This window comes from Lycorma delicatula, chromosome 7, assembly GCF_047948215.1.
Source record: "Lycorma delicatula isolate Av1 chromosome 7, ASM4794821v1, whole genome shotgun sequence".
Lineage (NCBI taxonomy): Eukaryota > Metazoa > Arthropoda > Insecta > Hemiptera > Fulgoridae > Lycorma > Lycorma delicatula.
Genome location: NC_134461.1, coordinates 95,361,193 through 95,377,194, shown reverse-complemented (window position 1 = coordinate 95,377,194; position 16,002 = coordinate 95,361,193). Strand labels below are relative to the sequence as shown.

General features: G+C 30.0%; 1 protein-coding gene across 2 annotated transcripts in view; it reads left to right on the top strand.

The window, feature by feature from the left end:
- The window catches only part of LOC142328208 (eukaryotic translation initiation factor 2 subunit 3-like), a 76,434-nt gene that overhangs the window by 21,664 nt on the left and 38,768 nt on the right, over positions 1-16,002 (top strand). Inside the window, exon 4 of one of the 2 annotated variants that reach the window (XM_075371798.1) lies at positions 2,745-9,248. The exons of the other annotated variant lie outside the window; for it this stretch is intronic. Coding sequence (XP_075227913.1) covers positions 2,745-4,330 — 1,586 coding nt within the window. The 3' untranslated portion in view covers positions 4,331-9,248. Of the gene's footprint in view, positions 1-2,744; positions 9,249-16,002 lie in introns of those variants that run through there. 2 annotated transcript variants of the gene reach the window in all.

The following is a 16,002-nucleotide window of genomic DNA, read 5'->3' as shown; positions in this document are numbered from 1 at the left end:
AGTATGAACAACATTGATGTATGTACAAATAACATAAGAAACATTATAATGAAATAAATAATTACAGGTAAACGTGAATATGATAACAGTGATATAAACCAATGATTAAAAAAAAAATCAGTCTATGACTTTTAAAATTAAATCAAAATAGAATATTACAAAATACATGTCAAAGAATTATTACTACTATCACTAGAATTATAACTACAATCATAATTTAAATGTTTGCAAATCACTTGTACGTCTCTATCATAACAGAAACAATTCCAATGTTTACTAATATTTAAAACAAGAAAATTTAAATAAATTACAAAGTTTTTACTGTTTATCTTCAGCAAGACTATAAAAAATTATTTATACTGCTTGTAAATCAAAACTAAAAATACAGCTACTTTTTCAAGCAAATTATTGATAAGAAATAATATAATAATAATGCAGTTAAAAAAATGATTTATTCATACATAAATATTACCATTCATACATAAATAGTATCAAATATAGTATTTATATATGAAAAAGTTCAAAACAATCCAAGAGTATCAGGACATGTCTTGCTGCAGTACATTTTATTCTTTCTTTTATTATTTTGAGCACATAGGCAAGTTTTTTTAGGAGAGCAACCTGCTCACTAGCTTCACATTTACCCATTAAATGATTTCCCATTACTGATGGACATGGTTGTTTTTCTTCCTGTGAAACATTTTGTGGTAACAATTCTTCTATTCTGGCTAATCTAAAATCATGGAAAGGTATTTTTGTTTTTATTGTTTTACAATAAGTTTATATGTGTTGAATAGCATCATTTCAATAATATTAAATGCAAGCTTCTTATACCAAAGAATGGTTTTTCTAGCTATCACGTAATAAAGAGAGCATTTGGTCTAATTGATCAATACTGAACATATATTTATTATACTCAGCAATAGGCTCTGGCTTTTCTTTATGGCTGCCTCCTCCTGTTGACTACTTCCAAATGCTTGCTTTCATGTTCAGTAGGTATATACATAACTTCTCTTTAATCTCAGCACTTTCTTATTCCTATTCCTTCTGAATATTGACCAGTCCTCAATTTTGCTTTAGAAACTTTTTCAGGATAGTCCTTTCTGTTATTATACAGTGTACATTTCAAGTTCTAATAACATTTTTGATAAATGATAGGAGTTATAAAAATTATCCGTATACTCTGGTATACACTTTTACTCTTAAAATTGCTCCATTAGGTTCAGTTAGCAGACAACTTTATACCGTATTTATGTTTTTTATTTTTGATGTATTGCTGAAATATCAAATGACCACACCACAAAACTACTGACTTATCAATGCAAAGTTTAGATAGTGCAAGTTATTCATTTTTTTATTGATCAGTTCTAGTAAGGGTCTAATTTTGTACAAACGGTTATTACAAGTTGTTTCTTTGGTTGATTTTGACAGAAATGAAGACATCTAAATTATCATAAATTTATTTCTTCCTATAAATTTGTGAAAACAAGGTATTTTATACAAGCGATGAGTCAACTAGTAATCTTTCAATCTGTTTAATATTTCCCATGTGCTGAATAAGTCCTAAAAATATTTGGAACTCACTCCTTTCTAGCGGTTTCCACAGTGAAATTTACGAGTGAGGAGAAAAAATTTTTGTTTTTAAATTATTTGTTTCCACCAAAAGAGTAAGAAGAAATCATCAGCTATTATGAAAATTAGGTTTACCTTCATTTGGTGTAGGAACAAGTATACCAGGATTTCCAATAAACAGGATATTTTTCAAACCTGTTAACTGAGACATCCATGTAATATTGGTTGGGGAGTAACTGGAGCTGGTATAGGATTTATTGTCAAGTTATTTGTGTTATTGGTCAATGTTAATTCTGTTGTCTGGTTCGTTGTTTATAATCAGATTATCATTGGTAAAAATAATTTCTTGTTTTGAACACTGTCAATACTATTATCACCAGGGGTTTCAGTGTCAGTAATTCTTATTGCATTTTCACTGTCACTATCAATGTTAGTCTTTATCATTGCTTTCATTAGTTAAAATACATTTCAATTCTAAGTCTGACAAAATTTGTTTATCGTCTAAACGTTGTCTTTTCGGTCAGAATGGTCCAGTAATTACATCATCGAACATAATGGACACTGTAATAAAAAAATCGAATCCAAGCATTAACTAATTAAATTTATATTTCATACAACATGCTTCTAAGAAACAAACAGCACAACTGAAATGCCAGTGAAACAGGACAGCATGGAAAAATATTATTTCATCAGATGCACATGTTGCGTTGCCAGGTAGTAGGATGACTGGATGGCAAGGGCTACATATGCATCCTTGGCGCTGAACCTGTTAATTTGAACACTCTGTATATGTGAAAAACTATGTCAGTGAGTTAAGTAAAATTAATTTCTCTTATTTTTTCTATTTCCATGCAGCTGTTGTCTCCAATTGTATGAAAAATTCTATATTGTTAATAGTATCCTAATACATTTTGAACTTAGTTGCTCATTAATAATATTATGTAAGTTATTCCGGAAGTTTGCCTGTTAAGTTATGAAACATTCACTATCTCCTAAAAATTGTAATAATGGTGGTTTACATTATAGTTAACTGTATAAAAAGTAATATTTGATGATTTTATTCTTTACGTAACTATAACATTTGAAATTTCTGTAACATTTGAATTTTTATAATCTTTAATTGTTTTATAAAAAAAAATCAATCATCAACCCGGCACTTTTCCCATTTACAGAATCAGGTGATGCAGTGATGAAGATTGCTGAGATGGCACCAATGAAAGCAGGCGACATGAAGCAACAGATGACAGCAAGTGTGGGGAAAAGTGTCGGGCTGGTAAGAAAAAGCAGTAGTGATCATTCTAATCGTCAGTGGAATGCCACTGTCCGTGTGAATGGGTTTAGTAATACAAGTCAGCGTTTTAAATCCGGTAATAAAAGGTGTATAAGAAAGGACCTTGTTCATGATGTACTGCCAAAAAAAAAATTCAGAAAGAAGAAAAGTGATGGTGAAGAAGATGTATATGAGGTAGAAAAGATATTGGATTATAAGAATATAAATAATAAACCGATGTATTTAGTTAAATGGAAAGGTTGGGCTAGCCAGCACAACACTTGGGAACCGTATGAAAATTTGGTAGGTTGCACCAGACTTCTTTGTAAATTTTTTGAGCGTTCACATGATAACACTGGTAATAATGCTGGTGGTGAAGAAGAATTAGAAAGATTACGAGATGAATTGAGTGAATTGACAGCAGAAGAAGAAGAAATATTATTAAAAAAATTTAGAGACAAAAATGGTTGGCTAAAATTGCCAAAAGATATTAATAAGAAAGAAACTGAAATGTTTTTAAAGAGATTAGCAGAATGTCCTCCATTTACAAGAGATCCTGAAATCATCAGAAAAGTCAGTAATGATTTAAAAATAATTACATTGCTAGACAGAAGAAAAGATCAGTTAAATGCCTTAAAGGATTGGGAAGATGAAATGAATACTGTCTCACAAGATAACGCACCATTAAAAGTAGAAAATAACTTTGACTTAGAAGGCCCACCCCAAAATTTTATGTACATCAATGATTACATACCCGGTGAGAAAGTTGAAATACCGGATGATCCACCTTTTGGTTGCAGTTGCCAATCCCAGTGTAACCAAACAAAACAAAATTGTTGCGGTCGATCTTCTGGTGGCTTGTTTGCTTACGATCGTTATAAAAGAGTTAAAGTCCCTGTGGGAACTCCAATTTATGAGTGTAATAAACGGTGCAATTGTAGCTCAGATTGTAAGAACAGAGTTGCTCAGTTGGGTAGAAACATTAGACTGAGTATTTTTAAAACCAGTAATGGATGTGGGTGGGGTGTGAAAACATTAGAAAAGGTTAAAAAAGGTACGTTCATCACTGTGTATGTGGGGGAAGTAATCACCTCTGAAGAAGCTGAAAAACGTGGAAAAGATTATGATCAACAAGGTCGAACTTATCTATTTGATTTGGATTTTAATGATAAAGATCAGTTCCCTTATACAGTAGATGCCGCTGTTCTAGGTAATGTTTCACATTTCATTAATCATTCATGTGATCCCAATTTAGAAGTATTTGCGGTTTGGGTAAACTGTTTGGATCCTAACCTACCAAAATTGGCTATGTTTGCTTGCAGAGATATTAATTCTGGGGAGGAAATCACTTTCGATTATTTATGTCAGACATTGTCTTCAGATTCAAATGATTCTTCAGTAGACTGTAACAGTAGTCAGTTAAGTAATATGAACAGAAAAGTTTTATGTCAGTGTGGAAGTGTAAAATGTAGAAAATTTTTATTTTAAGTGTCGTGTTAATTATTGTAATGCACTTAAAAGTGTAGCCAAATTTTATAATTATGTTTTAAACCTTTTTTTTTGGAGTGATGCGTTTACATTTATTATAAAAAAAAATTAAAAATAAACATTCTTTAATGTAAAATCTTGTACTCTGATGAATAGTGGCGATTTCATGATGATTGCCAGCAGGAAAAGAATAATTTATAAATTTTTATTTCTATTTGAATCTTCATTTTATTAAAAAATTGTATATTTTATAAATTTGTAATATGTACTGAAAGATGATAAAAATAATTTATTAAGTGTTTATTATGATTGTAGATTTATCTGAAGTAGAATTCACAAGATTTTAAAATAGATGAATTAAAAACTAATGAGGAACCTGTCAGTAGTTTGTTGCCACTTATCAGTTTCTAGTTATATGACTGTTAGTATAATTTTGCCAGTGATGTTTTGTTGAAACTATTATTCAATAATTAGTTTTAATTGTGAAGTGGATTTATGGTGAGGTTCTAAACCTAATTTCAGCTTTCTGTTTGATAAATTAGTAATAATATTTTCCTTATAATAATCACACTTAAATAATTAAGCTTGCCAAGCTCATTAACTCTTAGTTCAAAACAAATAATCTTTGTTTTCCTGGTTTAATTTATTGTGACATGTACAGTAGATTCTGTGTGGCTGATATGTTAAATAATCTCTTTCCAAGCCTTGATCTTATTCTAGAGGTGATGCATTCTTAATTAAGTATTCTACATGAAAAATAACTAATTGAACTTTTCTTTCTTTTACAATAAGTTGTTAGTTTTTGTATGTATTTAATAATTTATTTTTAACAAGGCGTGAAGTGATGCTATTGTATTGGTTTTATTTTTTTTTTAATTTTCAATCTATATTTATGATCATTACTAAATTATCTAAAGTGTTTGAAAATCAGTTGAAATTATAATTTAGGATGGTATATTGCATAATTTATAGTTATTTAAAGTTCCATTTGATTTGAAAATAAAGGCAGTAAATTTAAAAAAAGAAGCGATTGCATTCTTAAGATGTCCCATTAACAGTCACAGTTGTTTATTTCAGCAGAAAATTATATTTTGCCCTTTTGTTTTCACTAAAACTTTGGCATTTGGCCTATTTTTTAAATATTTAAATTTATCAAACAAAATATGACAAAAAACTAATTTAAGGACCTGTTTATGTACTTTTCTTATCATGCAATGTAAATAAAAATAGTACAATGAACTTGCTTGACATGATAATGACTGAAGGATCTGAATATACATCTTCTATGTATATTTTTTTTCACAATAAAAAAAAAACATATATGATACACAAGAATACTTTACACTAAAAACTACTTATACATTTTTTTATGTAAATAGTGCATAAATATTTACAAATTGGCAATCCGAGTTCAAGATCACACAATAACAACACATTCACATTTGCAAATTCTCAGAGCTGTTACTGTATTTCAGTTTAAAACTAGCTATAATTTTTTTTTTTTTTAATTAATTTTATTGTTTTAAGAAATATGAAAATGTTCAAGAAATATTTTTGTATTCAGTCTTAGTGTGGAATGATTAAAACAAGGGGCAACACAAAGACCAGCATCACATTTACAGCAATATTATTGCAATTCCTTTCTTATATTGTTTGTAATAACAAACACATCTTACTGTTGAATGTAGCTTTTTTCTGTATCTGGTTTAGCTGGAATATATGACTGCAAATGTTCACATAGTCCGAGAGGATCATCTTCTACAGAGGCTTACCTTTTTTGGGAATGACTTTAAAATAAATTTCAACTATTTACTCAATAAGGGCTTCTCTGAATTGGAGTGTACTTGCCAACACTTTTCTTATGTAAAACATGAGCATTGAATATATTTAAAAGGTGGCAGAATTACTTTTTATACCACACTCTTTTGTCTTTTACTTTTAAGTGGATATGTGTTCAGTATTTGATCAACTCAATTAGCTCCACCCGTAAAAACATTATGATCATTGATGACATTTGGAATCATTGGCTATTCCTTTCTGTACTAATCTAATTCGTGTTTAATTGTCAAACATAAGACATGTTTTTTCTTCCCAGTTCACCAATATCATTTTACCCTCCTTATCACACTGCATGAATTTCATTTTTATTTAATTTTTTTTTTTTTTGCTGTATATCTTTTGTAATACCATGCTTGTATTTTCTGACAGTACCTACAGTACCTTTTTTTTTACAATTTCTGTGTATACACTTACATATAACTTACATCAAGTTATAAATATATATAACCAGTTTCTGACTAAAATATAATATGCCAAAACATGCCCATTTTATTCTAATAAACAATGAAGTTAAGCCTACTTTTCCACAGCAATAAACTTTCATCAAGCGTTAAGTTTTTTCAGGTGTATATACGTTTCTGAATCTGTTAACAAGGTAGTCAATAATCGGCTTTATTTTTTGGAGATTCAGTATTATCATCATCAATAAAATGTGACAGAAGTTTGACTTTATGGGATAAAATTTTTCAAAATCCAGGAATAGTAAAAAGGGGGGCTTGTTTGTATAATAAATTTCAATTTGTGGCTTCTAAATAATTCCTGATAGTATATAAATGGCTAGAAACAAAATCATCTCATTTTTATCAGTCATTTTCCAAAGGAGAAACCTTTAAAACTGTTTCAGTATTTTATTTTTTAAGAAATTTTCAGCATAAAGATTAGTCTGCTTCACTAGAATATCAACTAATTCATCAGTAAAAAAATTACCTGAATAAAGAGTATACATTGTTAGGGTCATCAATAGAGAAGTTTATTTCTGGAGTACCAGTAAATATTTGAGTGTTGCAAAGCTTTATGGTAACGTCATAAGCAAGCCATTCTAAGCCCAAGTGTCTTTTTTTTGCAACAGATATTTGAGGTCTTTTACTTATCTGAACAGGAGGCTGTAAAAATCCTGTTTATCATGCTTGTTACTATCTGAATTGCTTTTGGCAAAACTATTTAAAAGTTCAGTTGTATATTACTATCATTTACAATTTATGAACAGGCCATGTTGTACTAATAAATATCACTTACAATCCATAATTGTGATATCAATAATATTGTAAAACACTAGTAGTTTTACAAATAATGGAGTCATAATTAACTCCATTATTTGTTATTTACATACAGTCACATCCACAGACACAAACAGTTGGAAATAAAAATATGACTGAAAATTACGCAAAAAATAATTATGAAAACAATAAAAGAAAATAATAAATAACAAAGAATAACATAAACGCAACATACAAAACTACAAAAAAAAACAAATGCATAGTAACAACTGTCCAGAAAAATTCAAAACAAGACGTATAGAATAGAGAACCAATATGCTACTAGCATTTCACTGTTAAATTTTGTGTAAAAATGGAACTAGACTCATGAACATTGCAGTAACTTGTCAAAAAACAGAATAAAACAGGTCAATTCGTAATAATTATTTCATCAATGGCACTTTTCAGCAAAAAAAAAATAGATGATAAATTATTTCATCAAGGGTAATTTTTATCAAGATAGTTAATGACAAATTATTTTACCAAAAACCAGTACACACACACACACACACACACACACACACACACACGCGTGCGCGTGCGCGCGCGCAAAGGGCTTAATTACATGAAATTCTTAATAAATGCAATATATTACAAGTACAGTGCAAAATAAGAGTGTGTTTTATGCTTCTGCTGTAAAATCACCACAAGCATTATTTAATGTTTATTGTAATTTTGAATGTAATTGCCAGCTTTTCCACATCGCTTTAGATAATTAAGAAGATTTGAATAAAATGAAATGTAATTACTGAAAAAGTATTTAATTGTTTAAATAAACTAAACTTTTTAGCAGCTTTATTTAATAAGATTGTTATTTACGGTATTTATTGTTTAAATGTTTGAAGTAGAGTTAATAGAATTATTATTATTATTGGGCCTATTGCCCTTAAAAAAGATTTTGTTTGATGATATTAGACAATAAATGTTAAACATATGTAAACTTTTATACTGTTCTTGGAATTTTATTTATTTATTTATTTTTAATTTTATTCAGATTTTTATGGTTTTAATCTATTTGAAATATTGCTATTACAATGATAATTTTATTGATATATAATTATAATAATTTATTTTAAACATATTAATAATATAAATAATTAATTAGGGAAAAGGTTTATTTTATTATGCAGAGGGTTCAAATACAAACAAGAATTTCTCATCTATAATTTATCTAGTGTAACGAAGTGACTAATAGACTATTTTTCAGAGTAGTTCCTGCTACAATGCATTGTTCCAGTGCTCAGTAATTTTCCAAGGAAAGTAGATCATTGGTTACATCTTGAACCATTCTTGTACAGGATCAGTGAGTTAAAGTTAATCCCTTGCTTCCTAAAAGTTCTTAGTAAACTGATAGTGTGATTTTAAATCTGAGCTAATGAATGATGTATTCATTGTAAAAAAAATTAATACTTTAGTGTATAGCACTTTAACAAATACTGGCGTAACATATTTATTGCACTGGTAAGAGGGAAGAAGGAAAAGAAGGAAGAAGTAGTTATCACAAGTTTACATGCAAGTGTTTTCTGATCAGACATGCATTTCTGGTGTATGAAGTATGAAAAATCCTATTATTGTTTGAGTTTATGATAGTGCCACATAATGGAAATTTGTTGATTTTTGTAATTTAAGAAACATGATCATAATAATTATATGTAGATTATAAATTAGTAGTACTTTTTTGACATTTGACTTAACGGTTTTTAAATATATTGATAAATAATATTATGTATATACATTGTAAAGTATTGTGTATGTATTAAACGTAGCGTATATGCTACATGCTATGCTTAATGAGATTATATAGTATATTTACATTGAGAGAAGTGTGATTACTTAATTTGTTGTTTCTATAATATATCATTTGCATCTTACTCTATTTTGACTGGTTTTTTTAAAGTATCTTTAGGAAAAAATGTTTTGAATACAAAAATTATTAATAAATCTTATTAACCTGTCTTTAGCAGATTGAATGAAACTTGTAAAAATTTGTGGGTTTCCAGTTAAAGGTACTAAAGAAATAACCACAAACAGGCATGTAATGAAAAATGCTGTACATAGCTTATTACTGTATTTATTTCTGCTATGAATTAATGGATGCAAAACTTAACAATGAATAGATAAGATACTATGTACAGGTTTTTTTCCAACAGTCGAGGAGGGTTTTCTACACACATTGTTTCTTGGCTGCTCAACTTTCCATAAATACTGTAGCCTGAGAAACCACTAGCATATCAGTGATAAGTCAAGCCTACGTTCTTCCAGTTCAATGCCATATTCCTCTTCCACCTCCACTCCCTCATCCCTGTCTGGCCTTTTATAAAATTCTCAAAGATTGCATTAATAATTTATACTAATGTACTAACATTTTGAATGATGCCATGGTCCATTGGTTGAGAAACACTTGAGGTGTTGAGGGAATCAAGGAAGTCAGAGGGTGGCATGTTTCATTATCAAAAAAAGTAAAACATGTAGGTTTTGCCTTTTCAGCCATGAAATGCTAGTTAACCATTCTTCTATGATCTGTGTTGTATCCATGCCTTTTTGCAGCTTCCTTAGGTTAAAAAAAATAATTCATCTTTGCAATTTTCGTCCCAAATATTTCACCTTTCAAACACGATTTATTCTATAATGCATGGAAAAATAGTTGCATCTCAACACAATTTCCAATGTTTTCAGGTTGATATTCAATTATGGAAGGTAGTTTAGTAGTCCATTTATCAGTGGTTTTAATATTTACATAAAACTTGATTCACCAAAAAGTTTGTTATAAGCTTTCTGATATCTTTTTCAGAAACTCTCCACATCCATTAATTGCTTTAAATTCTTAGTTGTTTTTCAACTACCTTAACGTAGGATCCAGTATACTGTGATTTTTCACTGTGGTATTAACAACTACTCCCACACTATGTCATTAATATCTTGGTTTACAGTTTTCTTAATTTCTATTTATTTTTTCATTAGTGGAGTTTTCCCACCTCTTCAAAATTTCCATTTTCTTTAAAATCTCATACACTTGAGTTTTACCTACATTGAACATCTTTATGATCTGCTTTACATTCAATTTATCTCCTCCATTAGCATAAATCACTTTTTAGGGGAGTGGAACACCCTCAAAAAGTCGTTTAGTAACATCAAAAACTGATCAGCATTATTCTAATCACTAATTTCAATCTTAATTTATGTTTTCAAGAGTGCTGAATCTGAGTATGAAGTTTATATTGATTTTGAATTGGGGAATCATTGTCAAAGTTTATATTTTACAAAACAAAAAAAAAAATTTTTTCATGGTTAATATTTCGTAACAAAATTGTAACAGTATGATCTTCAACATTCTTCTTGAAAACAAGGCCAGAGCAAGTTTTCCAGCTGGGTTATGATTTTTGTTTAAATTTTAGGTGCATTTTTTGAGTTAGCTCATTCAATTGCCAAAATTGAGTGACAGAGTTTTGAATTTTCACTTTTAACCTGTACCGTATTAAAATGTAAGTTTTTCACATAGTTTCAGTCCTTAATATGCCATAGGAAAAAATTGATGGAAATTTAAAGTACACTGTACGTAGCACAGGCGGCGAGCGCTCGAGCTTGTGCGAACTGCCTCTCACGCCAGCTATTTACACATGCGTACTGACTCATTACAAAAAATATATAATACTGAATACTGTGTTTAAGGTGTATTTTTTATGTTCTTTCATTGCTAATCAGAATATTTAATAATATAATAATTGTTACAATTATTGTTTTAAATATAATTAATAATTATATAATAATATAACCAGTTGAGTTGAAGATTACTTTGATTTGAAGAGCTGCTTTTGTTTGTATTTTTTTTAATATATGCCTCAGTATTGATTAATTTTTTAACGTCAACCAGCTGGCATATGCATTTATTAACTTATAGTCCCTTGCAGAAAACCGTGCATGCCTTGACAGGTTTTCTCACACTATCAACTTATCTATCACACACTGTAGAACTGAAGGGAGTTTTTTTTTTTATTCTGCTTACAAAGTGAAACATTGTGTTAAATTTATTGGATATATTATACTTATTGGAAATGTAAGTATACATTTATGTTTCTTTTGTTAAAGTGAATGTATAAAGATAATCAATAATGATTCTAAGAGATATATTTTGGCTCTTTGATAAAGATAGATGAATGGACCAATGAAGTATATACATAATAAATATAATGACCATAATGAAGTATATACATAATGAATATAATGACCATAATGAAGTATATACATAATGAATATAATGACCATAATGAAGTATATACATAAGTCTATACATAATCAAGTATTTTTAACAATTACATGATAAATAATGATGCAATTGAACAATAAATAAATATTTTTAACCTAATAGTGTAATTAAAATTTTATATTTGATTATTTTTTAGGTTAGTTTGACGTTGATGAATTCACTTATAGTTTATCATGAAAATATGAGCATTTAACTCGTAGCATATTTATGTTTTTAAAAAAATAAATTGGTAAATATACACATATTTTTTTCTTTTGTATCACAATATTGAAGATAACATCAAAAAGACAAAAGCTAAAACTGAAGATGTTCAATTGAGCAAACATGTGTGCCATTTGTAATCATCTACATTTGATTGATCCAATCTATGTTTTTTTTTGTGGAGAAGGATAAATCCAAAGAAAAATATAAAACATACAATTGTATATCAAAAAAAAAGCCAAGATATCAAAGAAAAAAAAGTGCTATGTTTACCACCAGTATTTGACGTGATATGTATCTGCAAAATTTATTAGCTTGTGTAATGAATTTACACAATAGAAACACATGATATGTTACTTGTTTTCATAATTATATAAATGAAAAAGCTCTTCAAAGCATATCACGTGAAATTATTGACCATAGATAAACTGTCACTTTTTAAGCCTGAACAGCACAAGCGTGTACTTGAAGCCATTTGGCAGATTAAGGAATGGAACCAAGTGACACTTTCAAAGATAACTTCTAAAATGTTAAAGAACATGGATGGGTTAATTGATAACAGAATTTAGACATTTGATTATTTTGATGGGGATTCAGCAGTGGAATAATTACAAAATTGTTTTTGTTCTTGTAAAAGCAAAAATGCATGTACGAGGTCCTACCCAAAAGTTCAGGGAATTTTACTGTAAAAATAAAATAGCTTTCCATAACTTATAATTTTCACCGTCTCCTTCCTTCAAAGTAATCCGCTTGGGCATTGATGCAGTGATCCCAGCGTTTTTCCCATGATCCCATGCATCCCTGGAAGTCTACAGGTGTAAGTGTTCGAAGCACGTTATACGTTTCTTCCTCAATCTCCTCAATTGTGTTAAAACAACGGCCTTTCAATTGAAATTTTATTTTCAAAAAGAGAAGTCGCACGGGACAAGGTTAGGCGAACAGGATGGGTGGGGAATCACTACCGTCTTTTTGAAAGCCAAGAAATTTCGAACTGCTAGCGATGTGTGTGCGGGCGTGTTGTCATGGTGTACAGAACCCAGCTGTACTTACCCCACAGATCTGAATGTTTGCGCCTAATGCTTTCATGTAACCGCCTCAAAACTTCAAATAGAACATCCCATTGACAGTTTTACCAAGAGGAACAATTTCCTTATGGATAATGCCTTTGATATTGAAAAAAACAATCATCATGGACTTCACGTTGCTGCGAACTTGGCGTGCTTTTTTTGGCCGCAATGAACTTGGCGACTTCCACTGTGATGACTGCTGCTTAGTTTCAGGGTCATACCCGTATATGCATGTCTCATCACCAGTTATGATGTTAGGGTCATCTCTTGCTGAATTTTTCAATTCACTACAGACAGCTACGTGATTTTGTTTCTGGTCGCTGTTAACAGTCTTGGTACGAATTTTGCAGCAATGCGTCTCATGTTCAAATTGTCCAACAAAATGCGTTGCACGGACCCATATGACATTTGTACGATTGTACAAACATCATGGATTGTTTGTCTACAATCTGCAACAATAGCCACTCGCACTTTCGTGATGTTTTCCGGTGTTGCGCTTGTTGATGGTATTCCTGAACGTCCATCGTCATCGACTGTCATTTGTCCATCTTTGAATTGTTTGTACCATAAAAAAGCTTTACTTTTACTCATAGCATTGTCACCAAATGCTTCCACAAGCATGTGATTGGTTTCTGCACCAGTTTTTTAAGCATGAAGCAAAATTTGATTAAAGGTTCTACGCTCTAAAATCTGCCATTTAGAACTTCACCGAAGCAGTAAAACACAACTGCATGAAAGTCAGCAATGCAGCCTCTCACCGTCACAGCTGTTGGAACACTGATTCACAAAGAGTACTGTTAGCCACATCTAGCGGCAGCAGGTCGTACCAGCAATGGTTCACGCGCAAAATTCATATTCCCCGAACTTTTGGGTAGCACCTCGTACAACAAATGCATGTCCTTGTATACAATCAAATTTAAAATTTTGTGATATCTGCACGTCAAGATTCATGCATTATTAAAGTCAAAATAGATTATCAAATAATGAAAAAATTAATTAATTATTTTTAAAAAGCAAACTACATTAAAAAAAATTGTAATAAATGTGTTAATACATTGTTACTACAGTATTCATGAATGATAAACTCGTAAATGTGTCTGTTATGTTTAGATGTAATAATATGTGCATATATATTGTTATTAAATAACAATGAAAATATGTAAAAATGCACCTTAAAACAAAGTAATCAGTATTGTATATTTTTTGTAATCAGTTGGCATGTGTGTGCAAATAGCTGGTACAAGATGCAGTTCGAGCACCCACCGCCCGCACTATGTATAGTGTACTTAAAATATCCATAACTTTTTCCTATGGCATATTAAGAGCTGAAACTTCGTGAAATACTTAATAATGTCATCATTTTAATACTGTATGGTTTAAAAGTGAAAATTCAAAACTTTGTCACTTAACTTTTGCAATTGTAATAAGTTGAGAATTAAGGGTTTCTCTCATTCCTAACAGAATTGTTGCTCAGCCACTATTGACTGAAGTTCCGCGTACCACCAAATGACCTGTGCTTTTTCTGCAAATGTCGCCATTTTTAATCTTACTGCAGTCACCACGACCCCTGGTGTGAATTTTCACCAAAACTGGTACAGTTTAGCTACTGGTTGGCACCTAGAAACAAACCATATTCCTATTCATTAATTTATGGTAGCAGAGTAAAAATACAGCAATTCAAATGGGACACCCTACAATGAATGATTTTTTTTTTGTCTTCAGTCATTTGACTGGTTTGATGCAGCTCTCCAATTCCCTATCTAGTGCTAGTCATTTCATTTCTGTATACCCTCTACATCCTACATCCTTAACAATTTGTTTTACATATTCCAAACGTGGCCTGCCTACACAATTTTTTCCTTCTACCTGTCCTTCGAATATTAAAGCGACTATTCCAGGATGCCTTAGTATGTGGCCTATAAGTCTGTCTCTTCCTTTAACTATATTTTTCCAAATGCTTCTTTCTTCATCTATTTGCCGCAATACCTCTTCATTTGTCACTTTATCCACCCATCTGATTTTTAACATTCTCCTATAGCACCACATTTCAAAAGCTTCTAATCTTTTCTTCTCAGATACTCCGATTGTCCAAGCTTCACTTCCATATAAAGCGACACTCCAAACATATACTTAATGAATGATTTGTAATTTTGTATTTATATAACCAATATACATACAAGCAAGAATATAAATTCATTACTTCTAAATTAATTATTCATTCTTCTTGTTCATGTTTTACAAACACGTCTTAAGTTATTTTTTATATAGCTTTTATAATTCTTTTTGTTTTCTTATTGTATTATTACTTTTTTAATTATTATTGTTGATGTTTATTTTTATTCTTTCAAGAAGGTGTGTTTCTGTTAATACATCTTGCTTTCAAATGTACGGAATATAAATGGATAAAAAGTAGTAAAGACTGATATAGTGAATATTTATAAAATAACTTTTTTTCAGCCCACACCTTCTTACGTTTACCTTTATAGATATCCTTCCTCTTAACCAATTCATATACAGTTAACAAAAAATAATAATTCAGAATGTCAGATAAATGAGACTAACTATATATATCAAAATAATAATTGTAAAAACAAACATTGAACATAGTAATAGAAAAATTTAATAAACTATCAAGTCAACTTTTGTGGGATCCCGCATCAGTTGGTACATAATTCTATTACGTGAGAAAAGAAATGAAAACTTAAAGGAAGATGTAAAACCTAGTGATAATATTTATAATCCTTTCAATTATAACAATTCCTGTGGGTGTATCTATTAATTTTTTATGTATATTGACATAATTATGTAAGCTTGTAAGAGAGGTAAACATTAGGGATGTTAGTTTTAAAAATTTTAACATTTCTGGAATTTTTGTGATTATGTTACTGACAAAATTCATTCTCTACAAATCCAACTTTGTTTTAGTAGTAATGTTCTGATGATTCTTATTCCAATATCTTACTCATTCAGGAAAAAAATTAGTCTGCACAACATTTTTATTCACCACACTTTAATAACATAATCTGCATTAAGTGATTTTCTCCT